This window comes from Urocitellus parryii, chromosome 6 (genome assembly GCF_045843805.1).
Source record: "Urocitellus parryii isolate mUroPar1 chromosome 6, mUroPar1.hap1, whole genome shotgun sequence".
In the NCBI taxonomy this organism is placed as follows: Eukaryota; Metazoa; Chordata; class Mammalia; order Rodentia; family Sciuridae; genus Urocitellus; species Urocitellus parryii.
In genome coordinates, this window is record NC_135536.1 from 27,947,449 (window position 1) to 27,968,344 (window position 20,896).

General features: G+C 51.6%; 1 protein-coding gene across 2 annotated transcripts; it reads right to left on the minus strand.

Moving 5' to 3' along the window:
• Positions 1-2,421: 2,421 nt before the first annotated feature.
• Positions 2,422-20,648, minus strand: Vsx2 (visual system homeobox 2). Of its 2 annotated transcripts, none has more exons than XM_026402386.2 (5): positions 20,279-20,648; positions 18,898-18,982; positions 15,026-15,149; positions 3,488-3,668; positions 2,422-2,747 (listed from the first exon to the last, which is right to left on the minus strand). In XM_026402386.2, the coding sequence occupies exons 1-5, from the start codon at positions 20,646-20,648 to the stop codon at positions 2,422-2,424; spliced, it is 1,086 nt and encodes a 361-aa protein (XP_026258171.1). The 2 variants fall into 2 exon arrangements, with proteins under 2 accessions (XP_026258171.1, XP_026258161.1); XM_026402376.1 differs by having other exon boundaries at positions 2,422-2,804.
• Positions 20,649-20,896: the final 248 nt, after the last annotated feature.

Genomic DNA, 20,896 nt, shown 5'->3' on the forward strand with positions numbered 1-20,896 from the left:
GAGCCCAAAGCTCAAATACAGCCTCTCCAGTCTGCTCAGAGCTCTCTCTCTCCTCTTGTAATTCCATCCAACACACCATCAAGTTGGCAGGTCACAGCTGTCTGCAGGCAATTTCTTGCTGGCCCTTCCTGTGTGGGTTTTTCTTTCACTCTCCTTCTCTTTGACAGGGATTTGGCATAATCTGTCTGACTTTCAGTTCCAGATCCACTTATCTTTTTTGTTTGTTGTTATTTAGGTGGAAGGTAAGATCTGTGAGTGCACAGGTATACAATAAAAAGAAAGAAGTCTGCATTCTTGGGGGCCCAGGTGGACTGTGGGCTTCACTAGGGGTGCAAAGGAAATAGGGTTGATTCCAGGTAAGTAGCAGAGAAAAAGGTTAAATGGAATCTACTTTGTGGGGAGTCGCTGATAGGTAATACCTTAGGAGCTCCATGACTGGGATATTTAAGTTGAGCCTGCCTGGAGGAGGGTTCCATATCACAGTGATAAATGTCATTGAAGGGTTGTATCAGATCAACCAAGAGAAGCAGGCCACTTGCTTCTTGACATTTCAAGTAATTTTAAAAGAGGAACCTAGTTTTGACCTAAAAAAATCACTCTGTAGATTAACTTTGATGCCACCTATACACATAGGCACACACCATTCCCCACCCACGGAGGACTTCTGGTCCCTCCCCGGCTGTTTTTACATCAATTTTATTCTTACTTGTATCTTTACAGAAAATGGCACAAAAGCACAGGTTTAGAATACCTAGAGGTTATTACAGTTCCATATTTCAAACAGCTCAATATCAAGATTTTCTTCTCACTCTATGTACATTATTTACACACCAGGGCTACAGTCTAACATTGTCAAACCAACAGAGGACAAAGACAAGAACTGGGGTGGGGAGGGGTGTTTCCATAAATGGGAATGAAGAAATCAACTTTCGATAGAGAATTAAACTTGCAACTCAGTGTCTCAGGCCTTTCTCTTGCAAGTATCCCCCCCCCCATGGTGGGTGGGGAAGTAGAAAAAAAATGTCATGGGGTGAGAGGGCTCATGCCTGGCCTGGGAGTATGGTCCAGTGGGCTCCACCAAGCTGTGTTCCCATTGCTCATGCAAAAGTGAAGGAGCAGAGTGGAAGAAGCAGCTGCAGAGAGGCCATAGGTACTGATAGGCCTACTCCTCAGCAGAAGGGAGCCCTAGTCCCGTATTTCAACATGGCTCCTGGGTCTGTCTTATTCTAGTGGACATACTCCCCAGCATACACTTGGCATGGTATGAGGGCTTGCAGCTTTATCTGGCTTAACACTGGCTCCTGTTTTGCTTTCCTTTGAACCTTTTCCCCTTCCTTTCTTGTGACCCATCCATGATGCATATTTATAGCTCAGTGCCATTCCAGGATTGGGGATGGCCTGGGTCAAGTTGAGGCCAGATCTGTGGTTTCCTAGCTGCACTGCTTTTCTCCAAGCAGGCACATGCAAACGAGTAGTTTGCTAGAAGCCCTAGGCAAAGGATGCTTTGCACAGCAAGTCAAGGTCATGGCAGTATATGGGGAAAGTCGGAATGCCTCAGAAATACAGGTACAGGGGCCAAGGACTCTGGTAGGGGACCTGGGATCCCCAATAATGCAGTGAGCCACAATATTTATGAGATGGGCCTCCTCCCTGCAGGGCATAGGACCTGGACCCAGTAAAGGTCTTATACATGGGCACATGTGCTGTCAGCACCTGTGATGAGGAGGAACCCATGGGGCAGGTTGGGCATGGAGAAGGCGGGTTCCTGAGGGTGGCTCAAAGGCTCAGGCTGAGACTTCCCAAGTTCAGTCTGGAAGGTGGGTAGCATTGGAGGGAGGGATGGAGGATGTAGAGGTAGTGTGCGTGGGCCTGCGGGGTAGTATAGTCTCTACACAGCAGAAACCCAGGCCCAGGTCCCCCAGAAGGAACAGGCTGAGGGAAGATTTGCTGAGGACAGGGGTGCTTAGGACATTGGAGCTGGAATGCAGATACTCAATCCATGTCACGGCTGTCTGGCAAACTATGCGTTGGCAGCGATGGACTTTAGGCATGTGCCGAGCAGAATCCAAAGAGGTGCGGAGCTAGGAAGGGGGCCCTTCAGAGCCAGAGAACAGAGGAAGGGGTGGATTTGGACAGGGAGAGTTGCCAAGGGATTGAGAGAAAGGGGCTTGAGGGGATGGCCGGGGCAGCAAGTGGGCTTCTGAGGCAGGGATGTTGGGATGAGGAGGGTGCAGGAGAGTCAGGACTACATCAGGAGGTCTCAGCAGGGTCCAAAGCTGAGGCCAGAAATGACCTGTGCCTGGAGTCAATGGGGGTAATCGAGGGCCTGTGGGGCAGGTGAGGGTGGCAGAGAACCTCCCCGCACCACAGGGGCCAAGAGGAACACAGTCTTGGGGCTCCAGTGCCTGAGCACCCCTTGACCTAAGCCATGTCCTCAAGTTGTGATGGACTCAGCTTCTCGGCTGGCCTGTCTTCTTCCACGGCCTCTTCCTCCTCTGCCTTCTCTGCATTCCGGGCCAGGCTGTCTGGCCCAGACACAGTCCCCAGCACTTTGGTGCTGTGCTCCTGAGCTTTGGCTCGGAGCGCTGCGATGCTGTTCTCCCTCAGTTCCTCCTGGGAGATGGCTGCCTGGGCGTCGGGGCCCCGCTCTTCCTGCTCCATCTTGTCAAGCTTGGGCAGGGCCTGGCGTTCCACCTCGGGCTTCCTCCCCGACTCGGCTGCTGCCTCCAGTGACTTTTTGTGCATCCCTAAAAAGAATTGTTGGTATTCGGGTTTAGAAAAGCGCCTGGGAAAGCCATCTTGAACTGAAAACAGCAAAGATAGAGAGAGGCCAGAATTAAGGACAAGTAGAAAGCCTTGCTTCACACACGCCGGTCACGCAAGTCCCAGGGCTGGGTCAGGGTCTGGGGACAGGAAGAGTGGGGTGGAGGGTTGCAGGCCAACAGCGGGGAACCAGGCCTACAGAGGGCCTCTCAACAAACCCTGGGCACCTGGCCCCCCCACGCCTGTTCTGTCCCTTCAGGGAACAGCTGGACTCCCCACCCCTCCATCCTGGGAATCCAGGTCTTAGAACCCCAAGATAATCGGATGCTCTTATCAGACTCAGGACTAGATGGCAAGTGGGGGAAGAGGACAGGTGGAGAGATTTGGGAGAAAAGAATTACTTTGGGGCAATGCCAGAGAAGTGGCCAAAGGGACCTAAGGGTCCCCTCAACTCCCAGGGGACTGTTTCATTTGTCATAAGCCCATCTCTGGTCAAGGGGAAGGGGGAATACAGACCCTGGGGTAACAGCCACACCCTCCTTACAGGATAAAAGAATCCAGTCAGGGACCAGTGCGGGATGAGAGTCCCTGGCACTCAGTAAATTGGTGCAAGGGAGAGACACTACACCCAGGCCCTGCCTGCCTAAGTCCCCAAGGTAGTCCTCCAGGGAGCCCGCTCTCCTCACCTCAGGGGCAGGGCCCCAAGGAAGGTGCGGGCTCTTACCCAGTAGCCACGGGGCACAGGAGTCCATGATGCCATCCTTGGCAGACTTGAGGATGGACTCGGGCAGGGGGATGGAGTGCCGCACCATGGCCCCGTAGAGCCCATACTCTGCCATAACACTGCTCCGTCCCCAGCACTTCTCTCGCTTCCTCCACTTGGCTCTGCGGTTCTGGAACCAGACCTGCAAGTTCAGAGGAGTGGCTCAGGGGCTGTGCTTTAAGATGGTCCTTACCCCTGCAAATTTGCAGTGCAAATTTCCTCAGCAGGGTGTCCTTGCCCCAGCTCTCTCACCCCATGCTGTCCCTGAGGTTCCTCCAGGCTTGGAGGTGTCAGAAGGAGGATATCAAGTCCTGTGAGAATATGACTTTGTTTTTTAAAAACCACTTTTAGCCAAAGGAGTTCTAGGGAGATGGGCTAGGGATGCCTACTGGACAGTCCCTTGCAGGTGAACAACACTCAGTGTGTTCCTTGGTTTGCTGCTGACAAACCAAGACATGATAGGTCTCTTGCTAATGTCACACCTCCAGTATATAAACAGAATCTCTTTCTGATTTGCAGAAGAACAAATTCCCATAGTCCTTGGACAGGTACTGTGTCTTGTTCAGGGCTTCCTCTCCACAGAGGCCAAGAGGCCCAGAGGCCCAGAGGCCCAGAGGAGTCCAGGAAGGCTGCAGAAATGGCAGCGGATGATCTTAGGGGCATTTCATCCAGGTGTCAAGGAAACCCAAGGCATGGAGGGGACTCTTCCTGGGTCAGGATCCCTTCTCTGCCCTGTCCCAGCTGAACCCTGCCATGCTGCTTTTTTGCCTTGCATATTCTTGAGTCCATGGTTCTGGGCCTAATGTGAATGGAATTTGGCGGAACTGGGTGCCATCCGTCTGTCAAGGAATAGATACAACATTCTCCAGGGTGTGAGGGGCAGAGGTGAGTAGGAACATAGGAGAGTGTGTAGGCCCACCCTGGGGAATGTTTCCCTGGCCCCTAAGCTGATTGTCAGGGTCTAAAGGAGACTGGGGTACCTTGTAGGCATGTGCTGGTTCTTGGAGGAGATTCCAGAAGCCCTGTCCAGATTGGAGAGGGAGGATTTCTTGGCTTCCCAAAGCCCCTTTCCTGAGACTTTCCCCTGCCTAGTGCCTCAAGGCAGGAAGAAGCGCTCAGGAAACTGGTGGGCCTGGAAGGACCCCAGGCGTTTCTCTTGTCTTTGGGGCGGCAAGATGCTGAAGCACCCCAGGGGAATGGGGCGGGTGGGGGAAAGTGATGGGCTTCGGAAAATCCATTGGTTTTCTCGGCGATTTCCATTCCCTCGCCTGGCCGCCCCCACTCCCCGCCTTCCCTCGGCCCCTCCCCCGCCCCAGGCGGCCAAGGTATCAGCTTTTGATGAAAAATTGCTCCAGCTCTATTCAGGAGGCGGCAAAAGAAGAGTCACCCCCAGGGGCAGCCCTGGGCTGATTGAAAAATAAGTTAATTTCAGTTTGAATCGATGGGCCTCAGGCACTGAAATATCACGGGAAATTAAAGCGGCTGCTCTCCCGGGAGCCGCGGCATTGACCCGCACTAATTAATGCTGGGGAGGCCGCGCTGGCCTCGCCGCGAGCCGCTCCCCCTCCCCGGGGGACCCCAAACACTTCTCATTTAACTAATTAGACGGGGAAAATTGGGTGTTAATTTGTTTAGGATTTTTTCCCCTCTTCCCCCCAGCAGCTCTCTCCCCGGCCCCCCGCCCCGCGCGGGGGCGCGGAAATGAATGCGGGGCTCGCCGGCAGATGGCTGCCCCGGTCACTCTGCAATCTTCTCCGACTTGATTGCTTGATTAGGTCGTTAGCACATTAAAAAAAAAAATTGCTTGCCGTCTGGCGCTGGCGTGATGAGTGGGACGCGCGGCAGCGCCTGGGTAATTTATCTTTTTATACGGCAAAGAATTTGATTTCAATCTGCAGATATATGGGGCGCCTTTGACACCTGTTTAACATCGCGCTGCTGACAGCTTAACCCTTTGCTGTCGGGGCCGCGGGGAGTTGGGCTGGGGGCCCGCCGGGCTCCAGGTCCGCGCACTCCCGCGCTTCCCGCCGCCGCCGCCAGATGGCGCGGTGAGCGCCGGGCGCCTCGCCGGCAGTCCCGAGTCTGCGGTGGAGCTAGGCTGGCCACACCCGGCAGGGGGCGCCCAGGCAGCCCCCAAACACCCGCGGCCGCTCCGACGCTCTGTGTCTGCTCGGCAAGACCGCTTCGTCCGCGCTCGCCTTTTAGTGGACCCAAGCGTGTGTAACCCTGTTTTGACAGCTTTTCCTTTGTAAATAACAGAGAGCATTTAAAAATGGGAGAGACACGGCCTCCAATGCCCTGGGCCTCTCCACCCCGACACCAACCAGAGAGCCATCGCCGGTCCCCCACGGAACGGCACCTTTGCCATCACCGTTTGGCACTTGCAGTTCCTGCTCATAACTGGAGAGCTGGGAAGCACAGCTGCAAAGCCTCCTCCTGGTCTGGACCCTGACAGCTTTGGGTGTGTGTCCCCTTGCCAAGGAAAAGGTTTATGCAGTTTGAAGGCCTCTAGATGGCTATTCTCCTAGCACCAGAGAGTACAGAGCTGTGAGTCATGAAGGCAACTAAACTGGCCTTCATCTAGGCCTGGCTCCAGGCTGGGTTTCTCTCTCTCCTCAAGGCTGCCTGCGTGTTCTGCAGGATGTCTGCCCTACCCAGGGCACGCCGTTTATGTGGGGCTTCTGACCTGTCTCATCTCCATATCCCATTAGCACTGGGTCGCCCTCCACAAGTACCCACTTGCTTCAAGCTGCCTTCTCCTGGAGAGGCAAAATCAAAACAGGCTAATATATATATAACAACCCATATAAGTGACTTCCGGTTTCATTCACCTCTTAGAGAAAACCTCCAAGAATGGACCCCATGCTGATAGAATTCCAATCACCTAATCTGACTGCAGAGGAGTGGGAAGTCTTTATAATCAAGTTGTTTGCTGCCTGGTCAGATGACCTGTCCTGCTTGAGTAGAGTGCATTACAAAGCAACAAGGCCACAACTCTTTAACTGGAACCCCTGGGGCCAGGGGATGTTTGGGATTTTGGAATACATATGTGATGTATATACCACGAGGTACATATCACCCTGCACCAGCAGCATCTTATAATCACACCCATCAGTTCTGATCCCTGCAGCAAAACATAAACATAAACTTAGTTATATAAATTTCATAAGATCTAGTCTGATTTTTGCCACCAAATGAGTTTTGATGCCAAATTTATGAAGAAACTTTTCGTGTCCAGCACTGTTTGGATTTGGGAATTCTGGAGAAGGCATTATGAAGTGTTAAAAAACAAAGGCCCCACCTACCCCAATCTACATTGCCCTGACTTGCCCACGAGCTCTAGAGGCCTCAGTGCTGGAGATCAAGCAGGACTTTTAGATGGAAACAGCGTCTTTAGGAGACTAAAACAAGGGTCCAGGCTCAGGATTCTGCTCTGGACCATTTTTTCTGGGTCTCCTAATTTGCATAGATGAATAACTGGTCTATACATCAGACTCTGCCCACAGACAGTGTCCCAGGGGAGCAGGTGCCAGCTGGAGGCTCTAACCAGGAGTCATCCATACCCTCACTTATGGGCTCCGGGAACGCCTGGCTCTCCATGAAGACCAGATGCTACTCCAATTTACAGAGGAAACCTGGACAGCCAAAACGATTTTGTTTTAGGACAGTTGGCAGGGAAACTGGCGATGGTGCCTTGGAGGGAAGTGGACAAGGCATTAGAATTAACCCTCACTGCTCTTTGTATTTACTTTTCTCTCCTCTTCCTGGAAGCCACCTGCAGGTGTGCTGAACTTAAACGTTTACAAAACTCATTGAGGCCAACCAGTTCTGAACTTCAATTCCCAGCTCTTAAAAATTGCTGTGTGATCTTAAGTATATTACTTCACTTCTCTCACTCTCAGGCTCTTCAAACAAAAAAGAAGAATACTGTTGGCCCTCCATATCCATGGGCCATTCATCCAGGATTCAACCAATTGTTGATTGAAAATATTTTTTTAAATTGCATCTGTACTGGATATTCTTACATTATAAGTCATGTAAGAATGTATGTAGGTGGGGCATTTGTTTTTTAACACTTCATAATGCCTTCTCCAGAATTCCCAAATCCAAACAGTGCTGGACACGAAAAGTTTCTTCATAAATTTGGCATCAAAACTCATTTGGTGACCCTTGTCCTTATTGCCTAAACAACACAGTAGAATGACAGTTTACATCATATTGGACATTATAAGTCATGTAAGTATGTACAGGAGGATGTACATACATTATATACAAATACTATGCCCTTTTTCTATTTATTTTGCGGTGCTAGGGATTGAACCCAGGGCCTCACACATGCTAGGCAAGTGCTTATCATTGAGCTCCATCCTTACCCCTCAGCCTTTAATATTTTAATACAGCCAGCCTCTGGTTTCCCTGCCAGGTATCTGGAGTGCCAAACAGATGCCCCTGAAACCCTTCCTGCTTTTCTAACACAATCCAGGCCCTCGGGGCTCAAATGCAGGCAGAGCCCGCCCCTGTGAACAGCCTTGATTCAGAAGCTTGGAGCCTAGGCTGGAGCTGGCTGCCACGTCTGTGGCTGCCTCTGTGAACACACTCACATGTTAATCCCCCTGAGAGTCCTACTCCTCATCTGCCTGTGATATTACTGCCTGTAAGTTTGTTGGGAAAATTAAAATACTGTGTGGAATACCTGGCAGGTAAAGAGCTAGAACATGCAAGCCTGAGATAGGTGAATTCGGTGGGCAAATGTGTCATGCTGAGATTTGGCTTCTCAGCAAATGCAACCAGACCCTCCTGTCTCCCACCTGTGAGAAAGAATCCTTGTCAGCATTTAGGCCCCTTTTCTACTTGGGCTCTGGGTTCTGAGAGGCACAGAAGAGTCCACTGAGTCCTCTCTCACTTGCTTTGCTGATGGCCCACTTTCTAGAAGAGATGGCTCTTCTTTCCTGAGAGTCCCAGCCAGGGCCAGAACCTTGCCTTATATGTTGGAGGCTCTTAGTCCTGGAGAAAGGGCTCAGAGTGACACCAGAGTCACCAGGTTTGGAGTCCCAGGCAAAAGTGAGCTGGCAGACTCTTCCAGCTTGGGTTTCCAGGTACATTTCCTTTCAGAGGAGGTGCCTGTCACTACTCAGGAAGCTCAGGTGAGGAGTCTCTAGATGTCAGCAGCTGCTGTGGCAGGTACCTCCATAACATACAGGCAGAGGGTGCCTGTACCTCCCAGGCTGACTGGCCCTGAGGAAAGACTTCTTGCCACATGGATGCTGTCTTGCTACAGGGCACACAGCTAATAGGCTAAGTCACTCCACCAGTTCTTCCTCTCACTCTGTGAGTGGCCAGCACAAAAAAGCTGTGACCATGTCCCAGGCCAGGGCTCCTCTGTCCTCAAACATGCCATCTCCTGCAGTCTGCCATCCTGGCATCCCCACCAGACAACATGCCCAGGGCTGCTTCCCTCCAGGGTCTCCCAGAAGACCGTCTGTAGTCCTTCCAGGATCACACCCCTACAGGAGACATTGTGCATAATAGATGCCATTTACACATTCTGGTCACCTCACTACCTGCAAGCTCTGCCTTCATTTTTTTTTTTTTTTTTTTTTTTTTGGTACTGGGAATTAAGCCCAGGGGCACTGAGCTACATCCCCTATCCTTTTTAATTATTATTTTGGAAGGGAGTACCAGGGATTGAACCCAGGGGCACTCAACCACTGAGCCACATCCCCAGCCCTATTTTGTATTTTATTTAGAGACAGGGTCTCACTGAGTTGCTTAGTGCCTCACTTTTGCTGAGGCTGGCTTTGAACTCGTGATCCTCCTATCTCAGCCTCCAGAGCTGCTTGGATTGCAGGCATGTACCACTGCGCCTGGATTTTATTATTTTTGAAACAAGTTCTTTTTAAATTGCCGAGGGTCTTGCTAAATGGCAGAGGCTGGGCCTTGAACTTGCAATTCTGCTTTAGCCTCCTGAGTTGCTGGGATTACGGGCATAGGCCACTGCAGCACCTGCCTTCCAATCTTGCCACATACCATTAGCCTAGCTTTATCAGTCACATGGCAGCATCCATCATGTTGGATCAGCCCTTTCCTCTCCCCAAAAGGCTGGAAGCTGATGGATTGGGGCTCATTGCTGGCTGAGGTAACACTCCACCGCTGCTCAGTACTTCAGTTCACTCCTTCCATCCCAGTGTGAGGCTTGAAGACCAGGTCTTGCTGCAGCCTTTGGTGACCACTAGGGGGCAGTACCAGGCAGCATTCTTCCCCACACCACTGACAGGTCAATTCCTTCCTCACCCACCCATCACCTCAAACTCCACTTTCTTCCACTCATATTAACCCACTTGCCCTATCCTGAGCCTCTAGTACTTTTACACTGATTGCATGCAGAATCACCTGGAGAGTCTTAAGACACACAGATGCCAAGGCTCCACTCCAAACCAATTAATCAGGATTGTTGGGTGTGGGCCCCGTCTGGGTATTCTAAAATGCCACCTTGAGTTGAGATGTCACCAGCCCTTTCCCATGCAGACAATTATCTTTTCATTCCTAGAATATAACTTTTTGACACCTTGATCTCTACCCAGGGGCACTCAACCACTGAGCCACAGACTGGCAGACTGCATGGTAGGGACCACTATAAAAGAAGCAAAGTTGAACGTGCAGGTCAGAGCACCCAAACCTCACCATTCCCTATCCACGAAGCTGCTAAGAGTGGAGGAGACATGGACCCTGTTCTCTTTGAACATCCATAGCTCTGCAATGTTTGAATTTTTATAACTTTATAACAGTAATAAAAACAAACACAGTAAACAAATAAAAGAATGCATATATATACTCAAGTCTTAAGATTCTGGCAACAAGTGACCCCACAGAGGAAATAAAATTAGTCTGCAAGCCCTTTTGCCATCCCTACAGCTGACACCTGGCAGGTACTGAGGTGACCAGAATGTGTAAACGGCATCTGTTATGCACGATGTCTCCTGTAGGGGCGCCATCCTTGAAGGACTGGGAGACCCTGGAGGGAAGAGCCCTGGGCATGTTGTCTTGTGGGGTTGCCAGGAGTGTTGTCTGGGCAGAGACTTCAGGAGTGCCTTATCCCAACATTTATACCTACAGAGAACTGTGTGCCTGAGTCTCTCGTGGGGACTTGGCATCTTTTTTTCCCCAACAGCTCACCATAGCTCTCCAGCCCAAACCCAGAGAGCTCTAGAGAGACCTGGCCCTCCCGTCACAGCCATTCACATTGATTATTATAGTTTGTACAGATACTGCTCATGGGATCTCAGTGATCACAGTTGAGTACTGAGTCTGAATCCTGGTCTATTGCTGATTTTACCTTTCAGAGTCCTCATCCTGAAAATGGACAGGAGAAGAACACCTGACTCACCTGGTGTTGTGAGATGAAATCACACAAGGCACGGGAGGTACTTAACATCTGGGACAGTGGTAAGTACTTAATAAATTCCAGAAATCACAATGCTTTTATGAAGTTAGCAGTTCAGAAAAATGTTACTATTCTTAATTTACAAATAAATAATCTGAGGCTCAGAGTCTGGCTTGCCAGCAGTGAAACAAAGATGGGAAGTAGGCCTATGTGACCACTGGGGGTCCTCAGTAGGCCTCCGATGAGTCTAGGGGTCTCCTTAGGTTGGCCCCGCAGGGTGTGAGCCCCAGCTATCCACCTGGAACTGTTAAACTCCACCTGGTCTGCACCCCACTCCACCTATGGCAGCCCAAGCCTGGTGAGGGAGGTGATCCTGACAAAATTGCTTTCTGGAAGGATTCTGCCTCTTTATTTCACAGATGAGGAACCTGAGGCCAAGGGGTGCAAATGGCCTGGCTTCTGTGGGTGTCAGAGTCTGAGGTAAGAGCTATTTTTTTATTTGTTTGTTTGTTTTTGCGGGGGTGGGTGGGATAGTTGGTACTGGGGATTGAACTCAGGGGCCCTCAACCACTGAGCCACATCCTCAGCCTTTTTTTGTATTTTATTTAGAGACAGGGTCTCACTGAGTTGCTTAGGGCCTCACTAAGGTACTGAGACTGACTTCTAACTCACGATCTTCCTGCTTCAGCCTCCTGAGACACAGGGCTTACAGTGGGCCACCATGCCTGGCTCCCACCTGGAGAATTTCTAACTGCAAACTTGGACCCTCTAGTGATTCCCCTTTTCTCTTCCTCCATCCCCAACACACACACACACACACACACACACAGCTATCTCACCCAAGGTTGGGGCAAGGGAGCGGATGGGCTCTTGACTGGTAGCTGTTCATCTTCAGATGCATTGACCCCACCTAATCATCACGCAGAGAGACATGCTGAGGAATGGGGACAAAAAAGTGGAACAAGTGTCCCAGAGTCTAAAAGACTCGGTCTGAATTCTGATCTCTGTCCTTCAGTTCCTTTTCTGTAAAATGGGAATACTAGTCCCTAGCTCGCAGGGTGTCTAGGACTCAGCTGAATAAACGTAACTATCTCCAGAAGGAAACAAAAGGCATTGGTTACCACTGGAGGCCTGCTACCTGGGAGTGGGAAGGAAAACTAATTTGTTACCCTTTGAACTCATGTACATGAATTTTCCCATTCAAAAATAATTTTGTGGGCTGGGGATATAGCTCAATTGGTAGTGTGCTTGCCTTGCATGCACAAGGCCCTGGGTTCAATCCCCAGCACCACAAAAAATATATATATATTCTCTTTTTCATAAGTGAGGTTATTGTTATGATTTACGTATTGGTACTCAATAATTTTTGTGTATGTGGGGGGTGTGGGTGTGGGTGTATGTAGTACTAGGGACTGAACTCAGAGGTGTTCTACCACTGAGTTACATCCTCAGACCTTTAAAAAAAATTTTTTTTTTTTAATTTAGTGAGACAGGGTCTCACTAAGTTGCCAAGACTAGGTTAGAACTTGTGAGCCTCCTGCCTCAACTAGGATTGTAGGTGTTCACCACCCTGCTCTGCTAATAAATAGTTTTTAAAGTTATGATACAGTTAGTATGTGTGAGGTTCTGGGTTCAATACCCACCCTGTAAAAGAAGTTGTGAGACAATACCCCCCCATTCTGACTTCAAACCACCTCTGTTCCCCAGTGTCAAGTCATAGCACAGGCTGCAACCCAAAAGGCAGGTAGAAAAAGAATGGGCTTTAGATTCAGACATGGTGACGAGTCTTGTGTCCCCCATTTCCTAGGTTGCCTTGGGCAAGTTTCTGTGCCTCTGTTTCTTTAGTTCTAAGAGGAGGCTATAGGCTGCGGGTGTAGCTCAGTGGTAAACTGCTTGCCTAGTATGTGCAAGGCCCTGGGTTCCATCCCCAGCACTGCAGGAATGAATGAATATACGAATGAATGCATACAGGGAGGCTAGTGGTCTCTCCGCTACCATTTGCCACAGGATTTAATAGGATCAGAGCTGAATCAGAGGGAGCAGGGGGGAACCTGGTACTCACTGCTCTGAACACGGTACACATATGGCTCATTGCATCTCTTATCCCATTGGACAGATGAGGACTAGGAGGCTCTAGCAGGGCAAGTTCAGCTGTGAACCCAGGCAGTGGGGGTTAGTGTCCCCAGATACTCTACCACCCTGCCTCTCCTGCCATGCCACATATTTAGAAGAACCCCTGGTACATGGAAACTGCTCTAGAAATTCTGGTTGCGATTGTTATTGATACATGCCAAGATCTTTCCTCAGCCATCTGGTTAAACACCTGGGAGCCCGACCACTTGACCACTCATGCACACATTCAGGGGTCACTCTTAGCCACACAGTGCAGAGGATTTGAGACACTCTGCCTCATTTCTCCCACATCCACCAATATCATAGCCAATCCTCTCAGTCCTGGGGCAGTGATGCTCCTTGCTCATACCCTCAGCTCCTCTGTGTGGTTCTGGTGACTTGTGACACCTTCCTTGTCTTATGGCAACTGGTTGAAGCCTACACTAGGTCTGCCAGGGCATTTATAGCAATGCAGTTACAACTTAGGGACAACCTTCCCCCAAATCCCAAGCTCAGCAAACTTAAAACTCCCCCACCCTCCACCGCCACAGCCAAGCAGATTTTAGACAACTCACTGTAAGAGACAAGATGCTCCTTTTTACAGTCAGTAGCACAAATGTGAGGCCTACCAACCATGGCAATTTGCCAGACCCCACCACCACCACTACCACAGCCGCTCCTGATGGCCAACTTGGTGCTAATGGAGGACAGGCAGGGGTACTGCCACATATCAGCTGGATGGCCTGGGCCTTGGCTTGCACACACAGTTCAAAATCAACATTTAGCTCATCCCACTAGAACCCAACTGAGTGAGAGGGGATGGTTCTAGGCCACCCTGGATAATGTTCCAAACATAATCGGCTTATGAATAATTGAGCTTATTGTTAGTGTCAATGTCTAAAGCCGTGGCTGAAATTTCTCCTAGATTTCCAAGGAGAGGAAGGCCCTGTTGGAAAAGTAACTCAAGACTTCATTTCCTATACTTCGGTCCTTGAGTGAGAAGCAGCCCCCAAACCTTCAGTTCCTTCTCTGTCCGCCCTCTGCCCCTCCTCTGCCCCTCCTCTGCCCCCAGCACACATCACACCTGGAGACACACAGGCCCTCAATTAGGGTATGGAGAGATGCTGAGCAGAAGCAGTTTCAGGAAGTCCGGACCTGACTCCTAACCTACTTCCCAGTCCCGGCAGCAGCCACCTCTGGACCACACCAGGAGAGGAGCTTTCATTTCAGGTTGAAATCCAGCTGACTGGAAATGTCCTCTGGCCCTACTCACTTCCTGCCATGGAGGCCTTGCCTAGAAGCCACTGGACTTCATCCTCTCCCAGAGAAGTAATTCAGCAGCCACCCTGGCCCAGCCAGGGGGCTCCTGAAGGTAGGAAGGCCCTTCGCCCACCATAGCAGAGGGCATGCTGCTCCAGACCAGTAGCTGGTTATGCCACAGAGCTACACAGGAGAGGAGGGCCTTGGAGAGTCACACCCACAGGCACATGTCCCAGGCCACATCTGGGGCCAGATAAGGAGAAGTAATGGAACAAGAGCTCAGGGCAGGGCCAGCAGCTGCTTGGTTGTGAGAGGAGGAAGCAGCAGCTGGATGTGGTGGTAGGGAGTAGGAAGCGGGGTAATGTCTTCCTCATAGGATGGGGAATGGAGGGAAGGGAAACAGACTGGAATCAGGGCTAAAAGTCACCTTCCCCTTCACAGACACCCAAAATAGCCTGGGGCCACCTCTGGTCTCAAAACAGACATCCACCACAACAGAGTCCCTGCTCAGGACTCCACCTCTCATTGCCACGCCCCCTCAGGGAGCCTTTGTCTGGGACCTCAGGCCAAACCACATCTGCTCAGCCCTTGTTTACACACAGTGCCCACCTTACATGGTAGGTGATCAGAATCCTTAAATAAAGGATCCTTTCTGAAGACATGCTCACAGGGGATGCAGGGGGGTAGGTCACGTATATCTGGAACCCTGCAGAGACAGATGACGCCTAGGGGCTCCGGGGTGTTACCTGTATCCTGTCTTCAGGCAGCTCCGTTTTCATGGCCAGCATCTCCCGGGCATAGACATCTGGGTAGTGGGCCTCATTGAATGCCTTCTCCAGCTCCTCTAGCTGGTAGGAAGTAAAGATTGTCCTGAGGGGAGCAAGATAGGACACTCAGGACCTCAGAAACCAGAAGAGCCTGACTTTGAAGAGAACAGAATAACAGAATGGCCCCTCTCCCAAGGTTCAGAGACAGATCCCAAACCCAGGCTGGCTTGGCACAACCCAGTCAACATAGTCTCTGTCTCTCTGTCTCTGTCTCTGTCTCTGTTTCTCTCTCTCTGTCTCTCTCTCTCTCTCTGTCACACACACACACACACACACACACACACACACATACACACACACACACACACACACACAGATAGCTTAATAGTCTGGACTCTTCATTCAAGGCTGAGAGCCCACACCATCCTTCTGGTGAGGGGTGGGCACTATTTCAGCCCTGAGTATGGCTCTGGAAGAAATTCTGAAGACCACAGAAAGCCCCTCCTACTCCCAAGCACAGAAAGTAGACCTCACCAGATAATTACATGCCGACCTGCTTCCTGGGCTCCTCTCAGACACTAGGGTTGACTTTAAATCCACTCAGAGTTCGAGGTTTCCCTGAAGGTCAGATGAAGCTTCAGCCTCAGTGTTTGCATGGCCAAGACCTGAACCCCCACCTGCTCAGCTGACCCCAACACTCCTTCCTGCTCACCTGCCCTTCCTCTCCCAACACCAGACCTACCAACTGCTTAGAGTTGCCCTCAGGGGACTTTCCTCAGTCCCCTGCGGTGCCACTTTCCAATCAACCCCCACACTGAGTCAACCTCTTGGCTGAAAGTCCCATTCAAGCCTCCTTGGCCCCCGACTGAGCAGTTCCCATTGACCTGTTTTGTGTCAAAAACTGCTTTAGGGATCTAGTTAAAGCTACATTCTCTCACACTAAGAAAATGAACAAACAAACATGCCCCAACACAAAAAATCTCACCTCCAGTATTAGGGGGTTCCTAAACCACCTTTTTTAAATAAACCACTAAACGCCCATTTCCAGATACAAACTCTTCTTTTAATTTCACTAGGATTTAGGTGACCTTTATCCTGCATCCTTATCAACAAGCCAATAGACAGATGTGGTCCAGTTTCCACAAACTGAATTTGTAAAATCGGTACATCCCTTGCTTGAGCCCCTGGGATTGGACCCTGGGACCAGCACAGAGGGGTTAGAATGCCTCACTGCTGAGCCCTCACGCTCACCAAACGCAGGAAAACACGAGAAAGCCCCACATATTCCTTGTGCTGGTGTCCGCTTTAATATCTCAGGGATGATGCAGGGAGTGTAAGAGGAAGACAGAAAATGACTGGTTTGACTCTAAATCGTTCCATCTGTTCTCTTGAGGGGGATGTGTGGAATTCTTATGTATATGGAAAGTTTAATTCTTAAGAATTTTGAAGATCTGCTGCTTTCTATTTCTTTTCTACCATTTGCTGAAGGGCTCCGGAACTGGTCATCAAAATAAACAATCAATATATGCAAGTCCTTTTCAAAACCAGGAAAACTGAGTTACACAGGTAGTGTGACCTGGCCAAAGTCAGAGGAAAGCTGATTAGAGGTCATTGTGAGTGGCTGCCTCTACTTGGAAGAGTACCCGATTAAGAAAAAACAAAAACAAACTTCAAATCCCCCCAACTTCCCCTATTCTTGCCCCAGAACTGGACCATGTGTCATATTCTCCATAGAGGTCCTCCTTTGCTCACTATGTGACCCAAACTTTGCTCCTGGTTTAGCTAGAGTCCCAGGTCCTTCAATCCTGTTGTATCCAGTCTGAAGAGGAGCTGAGCTTTCCAAGAAGAGCAAAATCCCAGAAACTCTCCCCATCGCTGCTCCACCCCCACCCCCACCAAACCCTGCTAAACCTGGTTTGTTTCCTGGGGAGATAAAGACAACCCCATCACTCATCACCAGATTCCAGGGGCTCTTCCCCCAAATTCCCTAATGAGAAAAACTCAGGAAAATGTTTTTATTTTTTTCCCCTAACTAAAAACCGTACCAAGGAGTAGGGGGCTTAGTTCCTCGGCAGAGGGCTTGCCTAGCTTTGTGCAAAGTCTTGGATTTAATTCCGACAATAAATAAATAAATAAATAAATAAATAAATAAATAAATACTGCACCAGCCATCAGTAGCCATTCTCCTCTCCAATAATCTGCTGCCTTCATGCACCAGAAATAGAAACCCAAGATAGTTAATTCTCTGATGTTGGTGAGTTGCTGTTCTGCCCCTCTGGGAATTCACCAAAGCCCCCAGAGGTCTTTGGGGAGAGGGTCGCAGGGTCAGGAACCTTAAGCCCTTATACCATTCCAGTACCAGAATTTGAGGGATAATTTGAAATATCGAGGGGAACCCCTGCCCCATATTCCACAGTCAGCACAGTAGCAGCAGGCTACCTCCACATTCTTGTCCTGGTTTGGGAAGGCTGACGGGATTACACACCCTGGGACCAGCAAGAGAAGGTGCATCAGCGGTGTTTTATGAATATTCGTTGAATTTTAAAAGTATGAGGAACAGGACTAATAAAAAAACGTTTCCATTTAAAATAAGCAAAGAAAGCAAATAACTGCCCAAGGAAAATGAATCCATCGAAGAGAAACCAAGTCGAAGTTCACCTTCCTTCAAGCAGGAACCTATTGGGGCCTGAGAGGTCAGGAAGGGCCGTTTACAAAAATGGGGGTCAACAGTGGAACTTCCAAGGGCGAAGGAAGAGGAAGGGGCAGAGAGAGAGAGAGCTACAAAGAGGCTTGGGAACAAATTGGGGAGAGAGGAGAAGATGAGACGAGGCAGGGATCCAGGGAGCTCCCCAATGGGAAAATGTCCAGTGGGATCCCATTAGCGACCCACCTGGACTGGGGCAAAGAAAGAGTTGGGAAAACAGCCCCGCTGGGGAGGGAGCGCAGGGACAGCACTCGCAGAAAGACGGGCAGATTTTTGCTTCTCGCCCCTTTATTTTCTTAAAAAAAAAAAAAAAATCTTCTCATGAACTTACAAGGAGTGAGTAACAGTGGTGCTGATGCCAAAGGGAAACCGGCCTCTGGGGGCGTGGCGCAGGAAAAGGGTGATTGCTTTTTAGGACATACCCTTCGGCACCTATTGAATTTTAACTTCTTGCAAGTAATGTCTATTTAAAGACACTTAACTCTCTCCCTGGTCTGCCCTCCAATGCAGTCCACCCCACTTCAGTGGGTCTGTTGGGACCCCCCTATTTTACAGACTAGGAAACTGAGGTTCACATAAAGGTAGCAACTCTCAGAAGCACAAAATAACAGAAGCCAAAAGAATACGTTCCATAAGCGCAGATATGGCTCGAGCTTTGGGGAACGGTGGGAGCAGAAGACTGGGGAGTTGGCAGAGAAGAATGGGGGTCGGGGCCAGAGAAAAAAGGTAAAAAGGTGGGCTTCAGTGGGAGGTGGGGGCCCAATCTGCCCGCCGCCAGGTCTGCGTGGCTCTCAAAATGTGCTGCGGCCAGGAAGTGGGGACCGCCGACCCCTCTCCAGCTCGGGTTTGGCCCAGGTTGGGGCCTTTCCTTTCTCCTGCGGAGGGAGGCGAAAGCCGGACCAGTCGGGGAAGCAGCCCCGCGGCGGAGCTGCGCAGGCTGCTCCGGCGGCCCTCAGCATCCTCACCTGGTGCGGCTAGACGCCATCGCCCAGGCAGATTCCCACAAACGACGCCGGGTCTCTCCGCCCCAGTACGGCCCCGGGCTTCAGCTCTGGGGTCCGCGAAAATAAGACCCGAGACCGGAGCAGGGGACCGCAGGGGAGCGGATGGACAGGAGCAGGAACCGAAAGCGCCGCGGGGGTCTTACCTGTGTCGCCGCTTCTTCCGTTTCTTAGTCTGGTTTAGAGCCGATTTGGACATTTTTCTGTCACTGGAGGAAACATCTTCAGAATCTGAAAAGCGGGTGGAGGGACATGCAGCAGAATGGGGAGAGCGCTCTGCGGCACCCGAAACCGGTGAGGGCCCCACCCCCGGCCGCCTGCGCGAGCCGTGCGGGCCTGCGGTCTCCCTGGAAGCCCTCAGGGACTCCAGTGGCTGTCCCCATCCCTAAGCCCAAGATGGCCCCACCAAGGTCGTCGCCTCAATCTGGAGAATCTGAACAGATTTCGTTGCAAGAGAGGCAAAGGCCCCGGAGTCTAAGGGGAAGGGACGGTGGGAGAACCCGGCAGCCTCACGGGGTCGCAGGGACCCCCGGGTCTGCTCTCTTCCCTGCGCCTGCAGCCCTGGCGTCCCGAGTCAGAAAGTTGGCCCGGAGGAGCGGACTCGTGTCGCCGGGAGCTGAGCCCCGGAAAGGGCTGGGAGTTGCCAGGTCGCTGTAGATTTCGCGATGCCCCCACAATGTGCCCCCGACTTGAAATCGGAGAGCCTGCATCGAGCCACTTTTCGTTGCCCTTTCCAAAAAAAAAAAAAAAAAAAAAAAAAAGAATAATAAAACGAACGAAAATTTGGGGAAATTGCGTAGAGGGCACAAAAGCCGGTGGGCCGAGAAGACCTAAACAGTCGGCTAGGAAAGTGGCCGAGGGAGGGCGTGGCGGGGTCATCTAGGGTCCTGGGCCAGCGAAGCGCCGAGATCCGATAAATTGTGACGCTTACACAGGATCCGATGGCGGCCACTTCGGCTGGCTCGGTGGCCTGGTTCTCCAAGTTCGTGGGGTGAAAAACAAACCCCAGCTGAACAATGCGGGGGAAGGAGGAATGAAGAAAGGAGGAGGAAAATTGCAACTTTGGACACCAGGGCTGGGGCCAGAGCCTGCACCCGCTTCCTGGGCCGCCAGCGCGCGGAACAACATCGAGCTCCAGGAGCGCGGATCCTCCCAGAGGCCTGGACCGCATCGGAACGGCAGAGCTGGGAAGCTCCAGGCCTCCCGCAGACCCAGCTCCACGGGTCTGACACCCCAAGCCGGGGATCCACTGGGGCCCCAACCCAGCGCTGCGCCCCAGACCAGCCTGACTCAGGGTCACGGGAACTAACAGCACTTGGAAATGCTGGGGCCCAAACCCAGCCGGCGCCAGAGCATCCTCCGGGTCCTGCTCCGGGGTCGGTTGGCTCCAGGCCCGAGCTGCGTGCGACCCCTCGGCCTGCAGGAACTTTTCCACCTGGAGGAGGCCTTGTCCGGCAGACGAGAGCCGACGGCGCGGGGTTCCCGACTGACGCCCGCCATCGACCTCGTAGCCTCGCCCGCACCTACCCGAGCTGGCCGTCTGGCTGTTGTCCAGCGGCCCCGACGCTCTGCCCAGTGGCTGTAAGTGAACGCTCTGAGGGTCGGACAGCACTTCCAGGAAGGTGGGCTGCGCGTAGAAGCCGGGAAGCCCTCCGGGCCCCAGCAGCCCCATGCTGCCCACTCCTGCAGGGCTGAGCACGGAGCGCGCAGCCAGCAAGTGCCCAGGGGCCAGGCCGTCGAGGGCAGCTCGCGGGTGGGAGCTCGGGGGCTCCTTGTTCAAGCCCAGGATCTCCTGGATGCCGAACCCTGTGCACCTGGCCGGGGCGCCCCCCGAGGTACTCTTGGCTACTGTCTCAGATTTGGGCTTGCTCAGCGCTTCCCCCGTTTTCCCCGTCATCTCCCGGTTCTTTGGAGGGGCTGAGGCTGCAGGTCTTTTGCTCCCCCCACCCCCCCACCGGGCTCCCTGCTTGGCAAAGTTGGTCCCAGGTGCCCCCTCCGGTGTCTAATGCTCTGGAGCCCCAAGGAGATTCCCCTTTTATCCAACCAGGCGGCAGCCCAAGTGGGGTCAGAGCTGAACAGCCAATCACCGGGGCCAGGAGCGATTAGGAATTCCAAAAAGCTGGCAGCTCCCGCCGCAGGCAGCGC

Bases quoted from the DNA above. Each gene is read 5' to 3' on its own strand.
- Vsx2 (XM_026402376.1), bottom strand. From the start codon at position 20,648: ATGACGGGGAAAACGGGGGAAGCGCTGAGCAAGCCCAAATCTGAGACA. The intron at 15,150-18,897 runs GTAAGACCCCCG...TGCTCCCCTCAG, and splicing joins CGGAAGAAGCGGCGACACAG to GACAATCTTTACTTCCTACC. The intron at 3,669-15,025 runs GTAACACCCCGG...CTGAACTTGCAG, and splicing joins TGCCTGAAGACAGGATACAG to GTCTGGTTCCAGAACCGCAG.